Genomic DNA, 21216 nt, shown 5'->3' with positions numbered 1-21216 from the left:
CAAGTTTCTTAATTTAACAGTAATTATATCAGAAGACAAGAACGATTTTAAAATATACACTTGAACCATACACTCGCTCATTATTATTTATCTAATATACCATAAGGTTTCTTGTGCCATGAACTGCCTTTCTCTCTCCCTCCTCAGGATAACTTTGGTTACGACCTGCCAGCAGTGGAAGCAGCAAAGAAGAAGCATGATGCCATTGAGACGGACATTGCTGCGTACGAAGAACGTGTACAAGCCCTGGTGGACATCTCAAAGGAGCTGGAGTCTGAGCGTTACCATGATGCCAAACGTATCGACGTGCGGAAAGACAACGTCCTGCGCCTGTGGGACTACTTGCAGGAGCTGCTGAAGGCCCGTAGGGGGCGTCTGGATAAGAACCTGACCCTGCAGAGGATCTTCCAGGAGATGCTGTACATCATCAGCTGGATGGATGAGATGAAGGTAACAGAACAGAAGGCAATAAACATCAACTGATAACATTTATTTTTCAGACTGTAAGGTGATCAAATTGTCTCCTCCTCTCCTCAGGCTCGGCTGATGTCTCCAGACTTTGGGAAACATTTGTTGGAAGTGGAAGACTTATTACAGAAACACGCTCTGATTGAGAATGACATCGCTCTGCAGGCAGAGAGGGTAGAGAACGCCAGTGCTGCTGCTCTCAAGTTTGCCAATGGAGATAGTAAGTACAGTGGCTCATAGTGCCCCTTGGCAAGAGTATTTATTGTTTATAAGCTGGTTTTATTAGAGATGAGGAAATTAGGTGGATTGAACCTGGAATGAACCTTGACCATGGACCTTGACCAGGGCTGGGTATCAAACCTCTACTTTTAGAGGTCTGACTGAAATCAGTTTGTAGCAGTGAGTGTGGCAAACTGCTTGCACCAAAAGCTTTGTCCAGTCTTCTTTACACATTATTTGATCAAGTAGCTCCTGATTTAAGAACTGTTATGACTTTGCCAATTTACACTATCTTTCTAATATTGCTATCTTCACTATCTTTCTAATATCTCTCTAATAATTAATATATTAAGAGAACAAAAAGGTGTAGGGAAAAAGTTTCAGTTACTGTAATGACACCAGTATCAATACACTTCAAACAATGCAGACTCCTAAACTTGACTTAAGGACAACACAGATTTTAAACCTGCATTTTCAGTGCATTTTCTTCCATTTGAGAACCTTTTTTATCTGGACCTTAATGTGTGGAGTCTGTTCTGACTCTATAATGACCATAGCATAATGTATCCAGTTGACAATAAGATCATCCTAGAGCCTTGAGTGGAGTTAAACACGTAGAGAAAGTGAAATCAGTAAATATATGTAACTGTTATGTTGTCCTTCATTATTTCCCAGGCTATAAGCCATGTGATCCCCAGGTAATCACGGAGAGGGTGCAGCACCTCGAACTGTGCTACAAGGAGCTTTGTGCTTTGGCTGCCCAGCGTAGGGCTCGCTTGGAGCAGTCTCGCCTCTTCTGGAACTTCCTTTGGGAGGTGGCAGAGTTGGAGAGCTGGATTAAGGAGAAGGAGCACATTTTCTCCTCCCTGGATTACGGCAAGGACCTGACGAGCGTGCTGGTACTCCAGAGCAAACACAGCGCCTTCGAGGACGAGCTTGGAGCCCGCCGCGCTAACCTCGATCAGGTCTTGACTGCAGGAGAAGAGATGATTGAGTCCAATCACTTTGGTTCACCAAAAGTTCAAGAATGCATGGACAACATCAGGAGGCAGTGGCAGCAGCTGGAGGAGCTGGCAGCGTTTCGGAAACAGAACCTGCAGGACACCCAGAGCTTCTTCCAGTTTCAGGGAGATGCTGATGAACTCAAGGCCTGGCTGCTGGACGCCAAGAGGGAGATGAGTAGCGACGACGTAGGCCACGATGAATACACCACCCAGAGGCTACTGAAAAGGCACAACGACCTGAAGAATGAGGCAGTCAAGAATGGAGCCACCATTGATGCTCTCTCCAAACAGGTCAACGCTCTGCCAGAGGAGCTACAGAACACGCCTGATATCCAGAGACGTCTGAAAGACATAAAGGAACTGTACATGGAGCTCATGTCTCTGGCTGAGCTGAGACAGAAGAAGCTTGATGACGCTATGGCCCTGTACACCATCTTCAGTGAGACAGACGCCTGTGAGCTCTGGATGGGCCAGAAGGAGACGTGGTTGGTGGACTTGGAGGTGCCTGAGAAGCTGGAGGATCTGGAAGTAGTACAGAATAGGTACACTGAACTACTACTACTACTGAATTTAATGTTTGACAAATTACTTACTTGATTCTGTCTTCTGAAATAACATTTTTTGCAAATACTAATCTACTCCATTCTAGTGCCCATGTCTATGCATTGTGTACATTGTACTGTTTCTATTTTAACTTGCACTGTTCTGGTTTTCAGGTTGAGCATTCTCGCTCAAGAAATGGGAAATGTTCAGTCGAGAGTTGATGATGTCAACAAAGCTGTGAAACAGCTTGAGGATAGCAGACACCCTCGAACCAAAGAGGTCAAGGAATGTCAGACACGACTGAATAAGAGGTGCTTTGAAATTATTATCTATCGATGATGTGTTTTAATAAATTTTACTGTTTTACTGAACTGAAATAAAACACAAACATAAATATTTTTATGTTCTCTCTTTCTCATGGAGACATATGAAAATTTTGTTAATGCTATATTTCTTATTTTCTGTAATTTCTGAATGATTTCTTTAATTGTCCAATAGGTTTCCTGGAAAGAAGTCTGCAATTTAGCACTAATTACAGATCAAGTAGAAACATAATCAATTGCTATGCTTCCAATAGATTCTGATTAACGACTAGCAACCAGGACTTATTTAGTCAGTGAACTGCAGGTCAGCTGAGAAATAAGAAATTTGTTTAGAGGGAAGCATATAATTAAATATATAGAGAGAATAAAGCTTCCAATTATAATTGAATAATAAATAAATTTAATGAATTTACTTGGATTTTAAGTAAATGATTTCTTCAAGGAAATTACTATTTTCCCTATCTTCAGAATATGAGACATACCCTAACATGTCATTAAAGTGATTTAAACATTCAATAAATCATTCTCTTTCAGGTGGGAGGCCTTCAAGGCCATGGTGGAGGAGAAGAAGAGGAGAGTGGATTCTGCTGGTAGTCTGCACAACTATGGGCTGGAGTGTGACGAGACGGAGTCCTGGATCAAAGACAAGACGCGGGTGATTGAGTCCACACAGGAGTTGGGTAACGACCTGGCAGCTGTCATGACCATCCAGAGGAAACTGTTTGGCATGGAGAGAGATTTGGCCGCTATCGAAACCAAGATTATCTTCCTGAGGAAAGAGGCTGACCAGCTGGCCCAAGACCACCCGGAGAACGCAGACGACATCTTGGTCCGGAGAGATGAACTGGATGGGGCTTGGGACACGCTTAGAAAGACTCTTAAAGACAGAGAGGACTCTTTGGGCGAGGTCAGCAAGTTACAGTCATTCCTCCAAGAAATGGATGACTTCCAGTCCTGGCTTTTCAAGACCCAGAAGGCTGTGGCATCAGAAGAACTGCCTGCCACGCTACCAGAGGCCGAGGAGCAGCTGAGCCTACATGACGCCGTGCGTGAAGACATAAACAACCATGAAGAGGACTATCACCGTGTGAGGGACACCGGCGCCCAGGTCACCCAAGGTCAGGAGGACGACCCTCAGTACCAGCAGCTAGAGAAGACGCTGAAGGGTCTGGATCTTGGTTGGTATGAACTGCAGAAGATGTGGGACAGTCGCAAGAACCTACTGGACCAGGGCCTGGGCTTCCAGCAGTTCATGAGGGACGGCAAGGCTGTAGAGGCCATCCTCAACAACCAGGTACTGTACTGCATGTGTACGTGAAGTAGAACCATTTGTAAGATCTCAAAATTGTCTATGTGTAACTAGAAGAGTCATTCGTCACCACAGGGTTCGGGTTAGCTTGTTAATGATGGGGTTAGTGATGCTACAGGTATTTAAAAGAATGCGGTATGGAAGAATGTTGTGCGGTCAGTTCCCACACTGCATGTTTGTCATATAATAAAGTCAGCTGCTGGTGTTTGTGGGGTGTTTTTCTTTTTCTTTCTTTTTTTTTTTTTGTTAATATCTTTTCCACCCTAATGTTGGCTGCTTTGTTGCAGGAGTACACCTTGGCTCACATAGACAAGCCCGACACCTTGGCCGGTGCAGAGAAGGCTTTGAAAAAGCATGAGGACTTTGTGAGCACCATGGAGGCCAATGAGGACAAGATTGACGGCACTCTACAGGCAGGACAGCGGCTGGTGGACAGCGAAAACTTGTACTCCGGGAAAGTTCAGGAGAAAATGGACTCCATCAGAGACAGGTCAGTCGTTCATTAGGGTAATGTAATTTAAATAAAAGTCTTGTGAATAGTACAAATATGTCATGATATTGTAGTACTTCTAAGCAATCTTTGACATGATTTCAACCACACTGGGTATTGATCATGATCAATTTAGAGGGGTATTTTTAGTGTATGTTTCTTTCCCACAATCACAATCATTGTTCAAACTGGCTTTGATCAGGGAAAACTGGAATGCTTCATTTTTATCCTGAGAATCATGGCTTGTAAGAGTAACTCCAAAGTGATCACATGATTAATCATATATATGCTATTTTAGCAGGAATAACCACTTAGAAACAAAGATTTAACCTACATCCTTACATTTTACTCAGTGATATGTAATGCAAAAATGTGATTTTAATTTTACAAAAAAAAATAGTACTTTTATCTTTCACTTAAGTCCAAAATCTGTCTAGTGCTCTGTCTCATTGCACTTGTACCTCATCAGCTACTTGAGAATTTGTACCACCACCAAATGACAAAATGTAAATGTAAATCCTTATTATCTATAGTGGCAATTAACATGTGAAATCAACATCACTCTAATGTATTATATTATATAATATTTAAATATTACATAGGAAGCAAGCAAAACCTGTTTCAATGCTCATTTGGGCACCTGAAAAATGGTGAACCTATCCTTTAACATAAAGGGGTGAAACATTAGGAAATTGGCTGAATTGGAGATAAAAGCAAAAGAAAACTGGAGCAGGAGAGAAATTCTGCTGCTGGTAGACGAGGTACATCACAGAAAACATAAAAAGAGGATTTAGTACAACACAAGTGCAGAAAATGAGGACACATGGAAAGCGATTGCAAACCAAATCAGTGCCAGCTTTAATGTTGTTGCACCACTGAAGAGAAAAAAAACGGTGTAACATCCTATCAATTTTTCAAATCAAATTCAAATAATATGCTAAAACTACCCTATTATGAATCATACATATTGTTTCAGATAATGCATCATTTATCATGACCAATTATATTTTGTAGCATCACTCTAAAACATGTCTCAGGAGGTGCACTCACCTCTATCTCTGTACTGCAGTTATCTAAAATCTACTCTTAACCAGCAAAACATTAAGAGACCTCTGGAGCTCTCCTAAAGTTAAGAGAATTTTTAAATTGAAAGAAGTTTGATAAATAGCTTTTATTCTTAAGTTTGTGAGAAAGTATAAAAGTGAAGATTTTTTTACTTTTTATCTTTTCCCCTCAGGCCAAAGTGTCACTTGTTAGTTTGATAAATACTGCACAGGCCCCAATCTTATGTAGAAAAATAGACCTCTCAGAGTTCCACCAGTGAAACAGCTTCTTATCACTGTATCATTAGTGTCAACAAGAGGCAGTAGAGAGGGCAAGGATGCTTTTTCCATTAACTCCCACAATTCAGCTTGGTAGACAGGCTCCTGCAATAATGGATATTGATCTTAAAGTAAGAGCTATTTCTCACAGTGCAGCAGAAGAAACAGATGACTGTTTTGGGTTACTGTGTCAGGTATTTTTTTCTGCGTGGAGGAGGAGCTCATATGGATTCACTAGAGTTGTTGGATGAAAAAGTGGAGGAAGATATACTCGGTTGGACATTGTGTGTGTGTGTTTTTTTTTTTAAAAATGTATTTGCTTGTTTTTTGTTTTCGACCTTCAGGCATGACAAAAATAAAAGAAGAGCCCAGGAGGTGTCGGAAAAACTCAGCGATAACCGCGACCTGCAGCACTTCCTTCAAAACACTCAAGATGTGAGTTCATCGTCAGTTTGCTGCTCATGTAATCATTGTGTAACATCAATTAGTACATTAATTATTAGCTTAATTATTCATTCACTGAAACTCAACATCCCAGTAATTTTTCTTTTTTTTTTTTATCTCTTGATTATTGTTGTCAATTTGCCAAACACACTCTGCTTTGTTTATTATACCGCAGCTGCACTTCATTAGATCTTCTTAGACTAAATTTGTATCCTCCCTACAGTATTTGTGATAGGGGTCCCATTTGAATAATTGGTAAATTAGCTCTGTTTTCAAAAGATAAAGAAGTAAATCCTCACAAAAAGTCACCTCTGCAGAAACTTAAAAAGTTGACGTTTCCATGACTTTCCCAAGTTTTGTAACTGTGCTCGCATGGATATTAGTTGTTCACTTTCCCCACACGGAGACCATGATTTGAATCTTGTTTGCTAATCCGTTAATATTCACTTCTCCTCTCCATGCTTCAGCTGACTCTGTGGATCAACGAGAAGATGCTGACCGCTCAGGACACGTCGTACGATGAGGCCAGGAACCTCCACAGCAAGTGGCTGAAACATCAGGCCTTTATGGCTGAGCTGGCCTCCAACAAGGACTGGCTCAACAAAGTAGACCAGGTCAGTAAGTCTGTGTACAGTATAAGCCTGTGTACACCTGTTTGTCATGTATACATATATATTTATATTTATGTTGTCCAGTGTTCATTTTACATATATTGTTAATATTATTTACCTACCAGACACCTTTTGAAGAGCCTGAATTAAATCTGAATTATACAGTATGTTTTTCTTGATAACTTTAAATATTCATGACTAAACAAGCAACAATCAAAGTTAAAGTTTTGAAAACTTACTAATCTGCTTCATGAGGACTGTGTCGTTTGATCAGATTTCATTGGCCCGGCGACATCAGCAAACAACCTCATAACTGTCATTAGATTTTGATTCAATTGTTGCTAAATACTGATTGGTGCACAGAAACATGTGACATCACCTTTTTCCAACTTAGCCTTACCAGTTCAAGCCAGTGAGATGATCACAGACAAAAACACAAATACATAAATCTCTCATGTGAAATAACCGAAACTGTTCTAACTTTGGCAGATTATTTTCTGTTCATGTATAAAATAGGTGGGTAGGGAAAAGAAAGAAAGAGGGCCTTTAAGTATTTATTAAGTCAAGGGTTTTGTTATCTCAGTTATATAAAACACGATGGCACAAATTGTAAACTAGTGTTTTGTGAAGGTAATGAAATATTTACCTTTACACACACTTTAACTGAGTTCCTCCTCACTTCTCTGTGTTCTCGTGGACACAGGAGGGCCACGAGCTCATGGAGTCCAAGCCCGAGTTTGAGCCCATCGTGAAGGAACGTCTGGCCAAACTCCACGAGCTGTGGGAGATGCTGGAGACCACCACCCAGGAGAAGGCTCGGCTGCTGTTTGACGCCAACCGCTCCGAGCTTTTCGACCAGAGCCTGGCAGACATGAAGAAGTGGCTGAGTGGGCTGCAGCAGCAGCTACAGAGCGGAGATGAGGAAGTCAAAGACCTGACTAATGCCAACATCCTGCTCAAAAAGCATCAGGTCTGCATCTCTGGAGCATATACTGGATATTCTTTAGATTTGTATGCTTTTTGTGTCTGCAGTTTTTTTGGTTATAAGCACTTCTTAAATCACACTTAGGTAAATCCCACCATGGGAGTTCATATATTATAGTATCAGTGGCTGCTTCTCACAAAATGTGCTTTCTCAGGATTAGCTTTGAATATGTGAGCACCTGTGTCTTTTGTGTATACTGCTGGCATTTAAACATAACCAAAAATCTTATGAATCTAAATGTAAAATAAAACGTTGCATTTACTGTTATGAAAAACTAGAACACCACAAATGATATTAAAATATGTTACAATTAGTGTTGCATTGATAAAACTTTCCTAGCTGAAAACATAAATGGAAAGACAAACTAACTTTCGGTGGATTTACCCTCCACTACAGCCTGATTAAACTCTTGAAAGGCTATTCATCTTTTTCTCTAATCACGTCTCCCCGTGCCAGATGACAGAGAACCAGGTACGTGACCGAGCGCGGGAGTTGGAGGAGCTCCAGGAGGCCGTCAGGAAGCACGGCGGAGGCAGAGAGGACCAGCCGGAGCTGGAGGCTGAGCAGCAGGCCCTGCAACAGGAGTTCCAGCAGCTCCTCACGCCACTGGCCCAGCGCAAGGGCAAGCTGGAGGCCGCCAAGTCTGTCCATCAGTTCTACAGAGACTTGGCTGATGAGCTTGTAAGCATGGATCCAATTTCTGAGCAAAATTCAAGTGTTGAAAGTCCCATATTGAATGATTGATGGCACAGAATTAGAACAAAGAGCGTTAGGTTTAAAAGGAGGGTAGCTGGATGAATACTGGTTTTTGAATGACAGCCAGAAACACCTTTTGAGACTAGAAATATTGAAGCCTGAGCTTCAAGGGATGTCCCCCCCACCCCACCCCACAAAACCATAACTTATTCATTTGGAAATTAAGTTTTCAATTACAGTATGTACACTTAGTATTCAAGATAGTAAGACTACCAGCTTTTTCCATGAAATTGACTCTCCAGGTGAATCAGGGAAAAGCTTTAATCCCTTATTGGTTTCACTGCCTAAATCCACTTCAGTCAGGTGGAGGATGCAGCTTAAAGAAGGATTTTTACTGTTTGAGAAATCTGAGACATTTTATAAAGGGGTACATTTCAGTATGAGAAAGATGGTCTTTACATTTTCTATACTCTGTGTTCATCAGAGATCTATGAATCTATTTCCTCAACAGAAACCAGTCTTTACAATTTTCTCTCTTCATCACCATAATCTCTTGTTTCTGCTTTTTCTTATTCCTCCGTCTCTTACTGTCAGCTCTGGATTGAGGAGAGGATGCCCCTGGCAATGTCACAAGAGCATGGGAACAATCTTCAGACTGTGCAAATGCTGTTAAAGAAGAACCAGGTAACTGATTTGTCTGTAGAAAAAAAAGAAATCACCACTTTTAGGGCTGCAAATAACCGATTAATCAGACAAGTATTTTCTTGAATAATTGATTAATCGTTTGGTCTAAAAAATGTCAGAAAATGTATTTCCTGAAGCCTAAAGTAACATCTATTACTTACAGTCAAAAACCCAAAAATAAAAACAATAAAATATGAGAAAGAAAAGTAAATCCACACATCTGAGAAGCCGGAACTAGAAAGTGTTCAGCATTTGTTTGCAATTTTTGCTTGAAAACTTACCGAAATAATTAATTGATTATCAAAATAGTGTCCGATTATTTCTCTGTAGATACATTAATTGACATTTCAGCTCTAACTAAACTTTTATCTCTGTGGAAATACCACAGTAAACTGATTTAAAGCTGCATCTATTTCAATAAAAGTAAAAACATATACAACATGTTACAATTACCTTACAAGACACAAATACTATTTGTTTCCGTATATCACAAAATTCTGCAGAAGTTGTCAGAATATGTGTAAAAGTTTGGTGTTACTTGAACACTTTTATATGATCCACACTCACCGTCTCCTTTTCTGTCCGTCAGACTCTGCAGAGGGAAATCGAGGGCCACCAGCCTCGCGTCGACGAAGTACTAGAGCGAGGAAGGAGGATGGCGGCTGCTGCCAGCGCCGAAGGCAGACCTGAGGCAGACCGAATCACGGAGCAGCTGAAGGAGCTGGAGGACGCGTGGGCCCGGCTGCAGGATGAGATGGCCAAGCGCAGGGAGAGGCTGAACGGCTCCAACTTGGCCCAGCAGTACTACAACGACGCGGACGAGGCTGAAGCCTGGATAGGGGAGCAGGAGCTTTACATGATCGCTGATGAAAAGGCCAAGGTGAGGAGCAGAGGAAGCACGCTGATTAGTGGCTGCAGATGTCTGAATAATAGATCTAATTCAAAACAAGGCATATCATGTGCAAATAACAAGTGGCGCTGCATGCATTAACATGATTACATGGCTATGTTTTTCTTCAATTAAGGTGACACGCTTTTCATAAGTGGCACCCTCTATTGAGAGCTCATGTGGAGTATTTTCCTCCGCTTTGATGTGTACCATTATCACATCATTTCGTTGCTCCTTCTCCTGATTATGACTCATTCTCTTCTTCTTTGTCTCCAGGATGAGCAAAGTGCCATGCTGATTCTGAAGCGTCACATGATTCTTAAGCAAGCAGTGGATGACTACGCTGACTCCATCCAGGCGCTGGCAGACCGTGCACAGAAAATGTTTGCAGAAGACCATCCTGATGGGTCTGTGCCTTGATAATTTGATAAAAAATTACATCTTTGTAAAGATGCTAATTCACTCATGTTGTCCCAGCCAGCTGTGGTTTAGTGTGATAAGAATGATAAGCATGTAAAGTGTGATCATACCTGTCATAATCACCCGCCTCATCTCGAGTAAACCTAAATCCAATCTCTTTCTCATTTCCTCCATCCTCCCTGCACCTTATTTCCATCCATCCTCCCCCTTTACCTCGTCTGCAGTGAGGAGATCATCAGACGACAGGGCCAGGTGGATAAGCAGTACGCGGGACTGAGGGAGTTGGCGGAGGACCGCAGGAAGAAGCTGGACCACACCTACCATCACTTCCTGCTGAGCCGAGAGGTGGAGGACCTGGAGCACTGGATCGAAGAGAAAGACGTAATGGCCTCCTCTCAGGAGATGGGTCAGGACCTGGACCATGTCACGGTAGTATTAAACACACAAAGACATTCACACACATGCACTGAAGAATGATAGGAAGCAGTGTTGCACATACTGGACTGCAGACGTGTTCAAATTCCAATGAAGCTGCATGTGGCATGATGTTTATTTAAACTCATTTTATCAATCTAATTTTGGAGGTGGAGTTGTTTTAGATAATTATCCTCCAAAACAAAATTTTGTTGTCAGGCACGTTCACTAGAACTTTTATCTACTTTTATGAGAAATAAAAAATCTAAGCTTAACAGTGAAAGTGTTGCTTGAACAACAATAAATGAGCGCTCTGTTCACAGCTCTGTTTTGCTGTTTTTGTTGCAAAGTGATCACAGACTGTCTGGTTTAGTGAACACTTAGGCACACGTTTGCAGTTCACAGATATCACATTACATGATTTTTTGGGTATTTAACTCAAAATAGTCTTGTCTTGCTGCCAACTCGCACATTTTTATTCCAACTTCCATGCAAAAACTGCAACATCTGATTCTAATTCTAAATAATCTCTATCTTTTCCCCTCCAATTTGGCACAGCTTCTGAGGGATAAGTTCAGAGATTTTGCCCGGGAGACGGGGATGGTGGGTCAGGAGCGAGTGGACATGGTCAACCTGACGATAGATGAGCTGATTGAAGCCGGCCACACTGAGGCAGCCACCATGGCAGAGTGGAAAGACGCCATCAATGACAGCTGGGCCGATCTGCTCGAGCTGATTGACACTCGCACTCAGCTCCTCACGGCATCTTATGAACTACTCAAGTAAGGAAAATGGTATTGATGTACCAGACCGTGAGCTTAAAGGTTTAAGGTTTCATGTCTAATCCTCTAATGGAACATAAGTGTCCCAATAAATGAGAATTATATTGATGACATCAAACCAGAATACATCTGGATGCAATAACAAAGTCAAAGAATTCAACTAGTACATGATAATGTTACATCGATTACAATGAGTAGGATGATACATGTGATGATGATGATACACACACAGAGCCAAAGAGACTGAGATCTCTGTCTCTTTTCTCTAAGGTACTTTGATGATGGGAAGGAGCTGGTGGCTCAGATCCACGACAAGCAGAAAGAGCTGCCTGAGGATGTGGGAGAGGACTTCAGCAAAGCCGAGTCTTTCCACAGAATGCATGCCGCCTTTGAAAGAGACATCACTAGTTTAGGCAAACAGGTACAGCACGGGATTGGCCCTTTTACTTTGAGGGAACACAGTAGTCAGCAGCCAAGAGGCAAACTTTGATGATTCATATCTAGAGGGGGGTAAAGAGTGCTGCAATATTTGGGCAACTGTGAAAAGTTTTTTCAAAGGGTGAGAAGCCATAAGTGAGAGAAATATTTGTTTTCTCCCAGTCACACGCATCTTATGATCTGACTCCTGTTTCTCTTTCCTCCAGGTTCAACAGTTTCAGGAAACAGCTACACGCCTTCACGCCCAGTACGCAGGGGACCAGGCAGAAGCCATCCAGGTCACAGAGAGACAGGTGTTGGAAGCCTGGAAGGGCCTGCTGGATGCCTGCGACGGCCGTAGGGCGCAACTAGTCGACACAGCGGAGAAGTTCCGCTTCTTCACAATGGTCCGAGACCTGATGGCCTGGATGGAGAGCATCATCCAGCAGATTGAGACTCAGGAGAAGCCCAGGTGAGCACACATGGGGGCAAGGACTTAATAGTTCATTAGATATCCATTGATTACTGCTATTTCCAAACTGCAAGGCTGCAAAGGCTGCATTTCTTTTTACAAACCTGAAACATTGTCCTTTGAGTTTTTGAATTTCACTTTTTATTCACATCAATTTAAATAAAGAAAAATTTAGATAATTTGCGGTAAAGAAGGAGAAAAATCAGAATTCAGATCAGCTTTTACTTGGAGTGTTTATGTATGTATAGATTCATGTATTTTTCATTTTTGATGGAGGGTGGATACAGAAGAACTATTAAGCCTAGTAATAAGATGTAGGATCAAATAAATTAATAAATAAGAATAAGATCTTTCAAAATATATATTGTTTAGTTAGAGTGATAAGAAGTACATACTGGTTATTAGAGGTACAATAAGTGATGTCTCATTCCAGAAAAAAATTATAATTCACCATAAAGAGCAATGTGATCAAAAACAGTAAATAGAAAATATAATTATGTAATAAAATATTTTTAGTTGTGGGATATTATTTATTTATTAGGCCAGTATAAAGACATATAGTATGACTTCAGTATTTCCGCATTAGATAAAGGACGACCTGCCTGGTCATTACTGTTGCAATTCCAGTCTTTACCAACAGAGGTAGATAAACTTCATACATTACCTGTTAGCACTTTACATCCTTCCCTCATCTGCATTAGGGATGTCTCATCCGTGGAGCTCCTGCAGAAGTATCATCAGGGGATCCGCTCAGAGATTGAGGCCAGGGGAGCCAAATTCACTGACTGCATAGACCTCGGCAAGGCCCTGCTGACACGCAAGCACCGAGACTCTGCTGAGGTGAGGCTTCCGCAGCAAAGACAGCTTCTTTTCATCCTCAGATGGGCCTCAAATTGCTGCTTTCATCAGATTTAATTACTTTTCTGGGAGTGATTGTTCTTGTCTGGCACAATGGAACCAATTGGATTGTCACGAAAGAAAAAAATTCCACTCATCTAACACTCATCAGGGAGACTATAAAGCAAACACTAATTAGAAATGGAAAAGCCAAAAGAATTTAAATGAGCAATTGACCCCGACCTCAATTTACGTGTGGTTAATTACTTCACAATACTAATTCTTTGAAGAATAATAGCCAGTCTTGGGGCAGAGATGTTTAATAATGCTGATATGTAACTGCAACTGTATAACCATTTGTGTCAGATCAAAGAGAAGATGGTGCAGCTGATGGAGAAAAGGAAGGAGATGATGTTCAAGTGGGATGACAGATGGGACTGGCTCAGACTCTGTGAGTAGATCTACTTTAACCTCCAACCTCACACTCCAACCTAGAAACAAATATTGGGCATACATAATTCCTTTTACCTTGTTTTCACGAATTTATACTCAAATGCTAAAAGCCTGAAGACTAACTGCTGTGAAAGCTCATAAATGTTTTTGTACATGAAAGAGCACCTTGGCTTTCGTTCATCAAAACACTCAGAAAGAATCTTTTTTTTTTGCAAACAGTTTTAAAAATAGCCTGAGACGAAAACAAGGATGTTCCCCGATAGTGTGTCTGATTCCCCCCACGTCGGCTTTGGAATTATAGCTTGACTTTTGAATGTTTTCAATATGCATTTCTGTTTTTATAAACTTCTGCAGGAAATACTGCAAGTTTAATACAAGATGAACCACCACAGACAAAGCTGATTGATATATTTCTAAAAATATCCTCATTTTCCACAGAATGTCCTCATCATCTAAACATGTTGTCACTTTTCCAAAACATAGTCCTCGCTTTGTGAAAATATTCTCATTTTAACATGTTCTCATCTTCTAAACATGTTGTCAGTGTCCAAAACATATCCTCCTTTATCAATCATGTCCTCCCTTTCCAAAAATGTCCTTGCTTTCTAAAAATGTCTTCCCTTTCCATAACATGCCCCCCGTTTCCAAAAGTGTCTACGCTTTGTGTCCTTACTTTCAAACAAAACGTCCTCCCTTTGTCTATCCTTTCTAAAATTGTCCTAACGTTCTAACAATGTCCTATAAAAATGTCCTCACTATCCAAAATTGTCACATAATGAATTCCCCAGCCCCAAATGCTAATCTTAATGTAATCTACCTTAAAACCAAGTCTTTGACCTTAATGTTTATTGAGTAACCTTGTAAGGACCAGCATTTGGCCCCAAATGGAAGCAGTGTCCCTATTAATGTGACCGTGAACAGATTATAAACAATGCAAATTCTCAGTTTTTTAAAATAATGTCCATAATTAATATTTATGAAAACTTGAAGGTTCTTTTAAAATTGTGTTACTGCAAGATAAAAAAAAACCCCTCATAATAACTCCTATCTTCTTTGCTCCCAGTGCTGGAGGTGTGTCAGTTTGCACGGGATGCCTCTGTGGCGGAGGCCTGGCTAATAGCTCAGGAGCCTTATGTGACCAGCAGAGACCTGGGCCACACTGTGGACGAGGTTGAGAAACTCCTCAAGAGGCACGAGGCCTTTGAAAAATCCACCGCCACTTGGGAAGAGCGCTTCTCTGCACTGGAGCGCCTCACTACGGTATGGAAAAAATCTTAAAGGTGGTTTACGGTAATTTGATTACAGGATTGAAAACTAAAGTCTTGTAACAGATGAATTGGGGAAAAACAACTTTTAACAACATATTTATTAATGAGCGCTAAATATGATTGCAGTTATGAGTCTAATTATGTTGCTAAATTGCAGCAAATGATGGTTACTGATTTCAAGTTCTGTTCTGTGTTGCAGCTGGAGTTGTTGGAGCTGAGGAAACAGCAACAGGAGATGGAGCAGTTTGTTAAAGATGAACAGGAGAAGCGCTCAGATCAGGAAAGCAGGTACACACATTTCCATGCAAACAGAATTGCCAAAGTTCTCAGTCTCTGTACACACACGTTTTTCCGACCGCTGCTGTCAAAGGTCTCACATGCGCACCCCATGTTGCCTTCTTCCCTCCAGGAAAGAAGACACCGGCTTTGTAGAAGAATCTTCACAGCTCTACACTGTCGAAGAACAGACTTTGGTTAGTAACTACACCGGCTCAGATCTGTGTCCTCTGTACTTAATCAGGTGTGACCTCTCAGTTTCAGCCTACTAGAATTGGTGAAAAATGAAAATTCCTCTCTGCTATTTTCTTACTGACTCTTGCATTTAAAAGAGCTCCTTGACTTTCTTACTTTAAAACAAACATTTGACTCGGTATAGGACTGACTTTGAGTACTTTTTTTAATACGTTTTTGGGGCATTTAATGCCTTTACAATAGGGACAGTGGAGAGATGACAGGAATTGAAGGGAGAGAGTGATGGGGGGTGACAAGGATCCGCAGCCTGATTTGAACCGTGGATGTTGCGGTTATATGACATGTGTCTTAACCAGGTTACCAGGACGTGCCTGACTTTGAGCACTTTTTAAAGTAATCATGGCACCATAAATCAAGGGCACACTTTCCTTTCTTAATGTGCAGGTTAATTTGTTGATGAATCTTATCATTTTTCCTCTCTCTCGTTCTGTTTTTGTGTGTCTTTTTCTCCTCCAGTCTGGTTCTGGTGCAGTTGAGCCCAGTTCAGGTCTGTTGGAGGGGACGGCGGGTGACTCCACAGTGCCCATAGAGTCAGAGATGAAAGAGAGTGGTTCTCTGGAGCTGGAGCCCTCCATCTCAGTAGTGACCCCGAAGGAACCAGAGAGAGCTGCCACAATGCCCGTGGAGCCCCTCAAAGCCCAGACTGTGCTGCAGGAGGGCACGCTGGCCCGCAAACAAGATGTGGAGGGCTCAGGGAAGAAGGCTTCAAATAGGTAGATAATAGATTGAATCAGTACTTACTTAAATCAGTGGTTTTGCTTGTTTTATCCCAATTACTACCTATCAATTACTATAATTACTACATGCCAGACATTCATTTGTTTCAATTAATTTCTGTATCTTTGAAAAAATCTATTAACATACTCATGAAACTTGCTTCGGTAGTATCATGCATCATGTTGAACATCAAGTCTGCATTAGTTTTTTCATTACTTTTTAAGTTGTCTTATATAATGTGCATTAATACTGTATTCACCTAAACAATAATGTGACAACTTTGTGATGGATTAAACAACTCAAGTAAAGTCTTCTACTGGTGGGAATGGTGGGAAAAATACATCTAGAAAACTACATGCAGTGAATCAGGGCTGCAATTCACAATTATATTCAACATTATTTAATTTGTTGATTATTTTATTGATTAATTGATTGGCTATAAAACATCATAAAATAGTTAAAATGCCCATCACAACTTCCTAAAGCTTCACAACTTCCTTTTTTAATCTGACCACTATAATTTACTATAATAAGGATGTTTGGCATTTTTACAGAAAAATTACTTCCTTATCAAAATGGTTGCCGGTTAGATTGCTGACGATTGATCTACTAATTGTTTCAGCTCTAAAATGCACAGCAAAAATTAAATTATACATAACTTTTATAAGATGGCAGGTGTTGTGGTGCAGGTAATTTAAGTAAATCTGATTTTGCACTAGTTATGTACATATTTACCTGCTGTAAATAAAAATATAACGACACAAACTTTAGTTATAATTAACATACACTTACAGTAGCAAGCCCTTCAAGCAATGTCCTTAGTATAGTATTAATCATGGACTTACTCATGTACGAACAGGAAATCTTACATTCAAAACTTACAAATTGCACTCTTCAAGTGCATGTAATTTGAATGACTAGAGATGTGGATAGTACAAAAAGAGTGATGACATCAGTATGTAGCTTTTGTACATTTGCAGGTGCCGAACATAAAAACATTTTTAAAAACTCCCTTATTATCTTCAAATTTTGTATTTTTCAGTGTTTTTTGTACACAAAGGGCGGTAATACCAAAAACGGCTATTTTTACTCTGCAACTTAAAGCTGCAGGATAACCAGTATTACTGCAGATTATAGCCAACTTTGTCATTTTAAGGTGATTATGCAGCTCTGTTTTTAACATAAAAATCCTGTTTAGCGCAGTATTAAGTCCATTTGTACACACACAAGCAACCCAGAAAGGTTTGTTTATTTTTGACACTACAGTATCACAAGACTGTTGTTTTAAAGAGGATCTGGGCAGTTTCCTCTTGATAAAATACAATTTACAATCATTACAGAGCAGTGCTCTGCTCCAACTGCTCTCCTTATTTTTAATGAACTGAATTAAGTCTTAATGGAGTGGTGTTGTTGTTATGCCTCACATAATTTGGATTAAATTTAATTGATTTTGCATTATTAACAGAAATTAGCTACCTGAAATTATAAATATTAAAGTCCTCTTTTTACTGCCCCCTCCTCCTCCTCCTCCTCCTCCTCCTTTTCATCACTCAGGTCATGGAACAACTTGTACTGTGTGCTGAAGCCTGGACAACTCTCAGCCTATAAGGATGCGAAAAGCTTTGGCCATGGAGTTACATATCACGGCGAGGACCCGCTGTCACTCAGTAACGCCACCTGGGAGATCCTCGCCAACTACAAGAAAAAGAAGAACGTCGCCAAACTACGGTGAATATCATATCTATCCTCAGGTTTTTTAATTGTCTCACCACTAAGTTTATGAAATATATTGTTATAGGGACAAATTTAAACCCTCCATCCACAACTTGTATTCTTTAGGGAATACAAGTTAAATTTAGGCAATCATTTATAGTATATGCCTTGGTTAAGTATAAAACAAAAATATTACTTATAGCATTCAAGGACTTGTTTAAGATTTCTACTACTTGTCTCATTTAGGAAAAGAAAGTGTTTTTCTTTTTGTTTTTTTAATTAGCTGTACCCTCTTGTTTCCATTCTCTAACCAGTGGTAATGCAATTCAGCTAGGGATCAACATAAATTCCTTTGAAATTGTAAACAACTTCATGTAGTCCCACAAGCTATAAGTTGAAAATAAGTAACAGTTTTAAAGAACATATGTACATTTGCTTTAAGAAAATGACTTGTACTCACTTTGCAAACAACTGCTGACAGATTGCAACTTTCAGAAACAAACATAAACACACAAAACTTTTAAAAATGTGCAGAAAGATGTCAAAGTTAGAGCTCAGAAAAATCCTCAAATTTTATTCTAATGGTGCAAGTAGGAGTATAAAACAACCAAACACTTGTTCCTCCACACTGAGTTTCAACTTTGCTTTTCTTTTTCTCTCACAGTCTTGGAGACGGCAGTGAATATTTATTCCAGTGTAAAAACGAGGTGAGTTTTTAACCATCGAGAGATAACGGAATAACTTTTAGCAGCTTTCAGTGAATCACATGAGACTGAATGTTGCGGACTTGGCCACTCAAAAAGCATGTAATCATATAATCTTTAAACCTGTGAAAAGCAGTGGTCACAAGGTGCGATGCTGCAATCAGTACTTACATTATTTACATTTCATTTTTATAAGCTCTTTCGGTTTGATATCTCTGCCCTTGGCAAGGTTATTTATGTAAGTAGCTGACATTAATGAGGTTATTCATATTTCCTTCTGAAGTGTCACGGAGCAAGACAGTAAATCACCACCAGCTAGCCAGAGATTTAGCTTACCGGGATCATTAAAGGGGACCTATTATGCTCATTTCCATCTCTATATTTTTATTCTGGGACTCCACTAGACTAGCTTTGCACAATTCACAAAACTCCTTATTTATCTTATACTGGCCCTTTAGGCAGCCCCTCAGTTCAGCCTTTGTCTGTTAACAGGCAATCTTAGCTCCTGTCTTTTTAAAGCCTCCCCTCCCGATGAGTCGTGTCAAGTTACCACCAATGAAAACCCATCATTTCCTGCATTACCTGTTCATATTAAAAGCTTTTAAATGACTAAATAATGGGAGACTTTTATTGTTAAGAATTTACAGGAAATGAAAAGTGTTCCTCACCGAATTAGCAGAGCTTCGCTAGCAGCATGTCAGCTCGACTTGAGTCATGGCTCGGCATGACTACCCCCAAATCAATGGAAAAATGCCATAATGTTAGCGGAGCAGAGCAGTGGAGCGTGGAGCAGATAACCATGTAAAGAAATCTGTCACGAGCTGACGTTGGCTTGGGCTGAAAGTAGGAAAAAATGTTGGAAACTTAGCGTTCAGAGCAGGGATTCCTTCTACGTACGTTTACCTCATTATTTGACACTTTGGCCACATTTAATATGAACATCAGACATTGTAACATAATATACATGGCTGAAAATAAGGAAAAGCATAATAGGTCCCCTTTAGGTTTTACATAATAAAATACAGCAATGTTTTATCTACTGATTTAGCTTGTTTTCAGTTTCAGTGTTAATTGTGTGGCCACCTTCGCTTGTTCATTTACCCAAATAGCCCAAGAGAACAAAACACACACTGCCCCCCTGGAGCTGGACTTCCCTTTGTAAGTGTGTGTTTTTGTGTTTAACTTCAGGAGGAGCTCCAGCGTTGGAGCCAGGCCATGGAGAAGGCCGTTCAGCCACTGGCAGCAGAGGAGGCGTCGGGGCCCTCAGGGGCCAAAGCCCACAGCCTGCCCCCTCCCTCCTCCTCAACTGCCCTCTCTGAGCCCAGCTCTGCCAAGAAAGAAAAGGAGAAGAAGTCCGGTCTCTTTGCCAAGAAGAAGTGAAAGGAGATGGGAAGGCCATCTGAGGGGTTGCCAAGGCAACCTGGAAAGAGAAAGTAGTATTTGTGTACAATCAGTCAGAGCAAGCTTTTTAGAATTTTTTATATTATTTTGTGAGAATTAACATTAATATTGTAGTTTAGGGTTAAAGCCATCACTCTTTTGCCTGTATTTAAGCCAGTGTATCATTGCAAAGGTCCACTTTTTTCTTTTCTTTGTGTTCTTTTTAACAAAATGCCAAATTCAAAGCATTAAATTAAAGCACAGGAATGCTCCTTTTACACTCAACCAAAGAATGTTTGTAAAACTTTTTTCTCACTTTGTTACTTTTGCTACAGTTTCTTTTTTGCTTTAGTCTGGCTTGCTTTGATATAACTATGTACAATATGAAGGCCTGTAATGAAAATAGGGTCACTCAAGAGTACTTACGAGTACTTTTATTAATCTGCCTTACAAAATGGTTGTGAACTGTAATACTGTGCTGTTTGAATTTGGAGCGCTAAATGCTACTCATAGAATCGGAGTGAACTTAACAGGCTTTAAAAAAAAGCTTTGTAAATGCGGTGTAAAGACTTGGTGATAAGCAAACCATAGTGCAGTGCTGCACAGTGCACACACACACACACACACACACACACACACACACACACACACATACACACACACCAAGTGTAATTGCAGGTATGCAAACTAAATGCTCTATGCACTGTGAAGGGTTTGAAAGAGATTTTAAATTGTGACTTACAAGCAGTCATGTGACACCTCAATCAGTCAGTTTTGAATATAGATGCAATCAGTCTATATTCTCAGCTGCACTGTAGCAGTAGTTATTTCTGTGAACTTGAAATATATTCAACACTTGTGTATTGAACCCCTAAATTTCCTATCTATTCATTAACATATATAGATATACAGTATATATCTACAGATGCATGAAAGTATGTTTTACATTAGTTTGATATGGTGCTATTGTGATATTCTTGAACCTTCAATCAAGACCAGCTTGACCTGCCTGACTTGTCTTCAACTTTGGCTTGTAGTTAGTAAGTATCCGATTTCACAAGCTAGATATTATTTACCAAAAAACATTAAAGAAATTATAGCTGACTAGAATTTACATCAGG

The 21216-nt window shown here is 40.2% G+C and overlaps 1 protein-coding gene across 2 annotated transcripts in view; it reads left to right on the top strand.

Annotated features, from left to right (window-relative positions):
- Positions 1-20651, top strand: part of sptb (spectrin, beta, erythrocytic) — a 43160-nt gene extending 22509 nt beyond the window's left edge. For both annotated transcript variants that reach the window (XM_044375356.1, XM_044375355.1), the window contains 26 exons: positions 148-450; positions 538-688; positions 1363-2233; positions 2408-2545; positions 3092-3851; positions 4154-4356; positions 6023-6113; positions 6590-6736; positions 7437-7703; positions 8175-8399; positions 9009-9098; positions 9688-9978; positions 10264-10394; positions 10632-10836; positions 11380-11603; positions 11874-12024; positions 12248-12492; positions 13194-13332; positions 13696-13780; positions 14846-15042; positions 15250-15338; positions 15460-15523; positions 16038-16294; positions 17853-18026; positions 18676-18718; positions 19904-20651. In XM_044375356.1, coding sequence (XP_044231291.1) covers positions 148-450; positions 538-688; positions 1363-2233; positions 2408-2545; positions 3092-3851; positions 4154-4356; positions 6023-6113; positions 6590-6736; positions 7437-7703; positions 8175-8399; positions 9009-9098; positions 9688-9978; positions 10264-10394; positions 10632-10836; positions 11380-11603; positions 11874-12024; positions 12248-12492; positions 13194-13332; positions 13696-13780; positions 14846-15042; positions 15250-15338; positions 15460-15523; positions 16038-16294; positions 17853-18026; positions 18676-18718; positions 19904-20095 — 5733 coding nt within the window. In that variant the 3' untranslated portion in view covers positions 20096-20651. The remainder of the gene's footprint in view (positions 1-147; positions 451-537; positions 689-1362; positions 2234-2407; positions 2546-3091; positions 3852-4153; positions 4357-6022; positions 6114-6589; positions 6737-7436; positions 7704-8174; positions 8400-9008; positions 9099-9687; positions 9979-10263; positions 10395-10631; positions 10837-11379; positions 11604-11873; positions 12025-12247; positions 12493-13193; positions 13333-13695; positions 13781-14845; positions 15043-15249; positions 15339-15459; positions 15524-16037; positions 16295-17852; positions 18027-18675; positions 18719-19903) is intronic.
- Positions 20652-21216: the final 565 nt, after the last annotated feature.

Source organism: Thunnus albacares, chromosome 15 (genome assembly GCF_914725855.1).
Source record: "Thunnus albacares chromosome 15, fThuAlb1.1, whole genome shotgun sequence".
Lineage (NCBI taxonomy): Eukaryota > Metazoa > Chordata > Actinopteri > Scombriformes > Scombridae > Thunnus > Thunnus albacares.
This window is presented reverse-complemented; position numbering and strand designations above follow the sequence as displayed.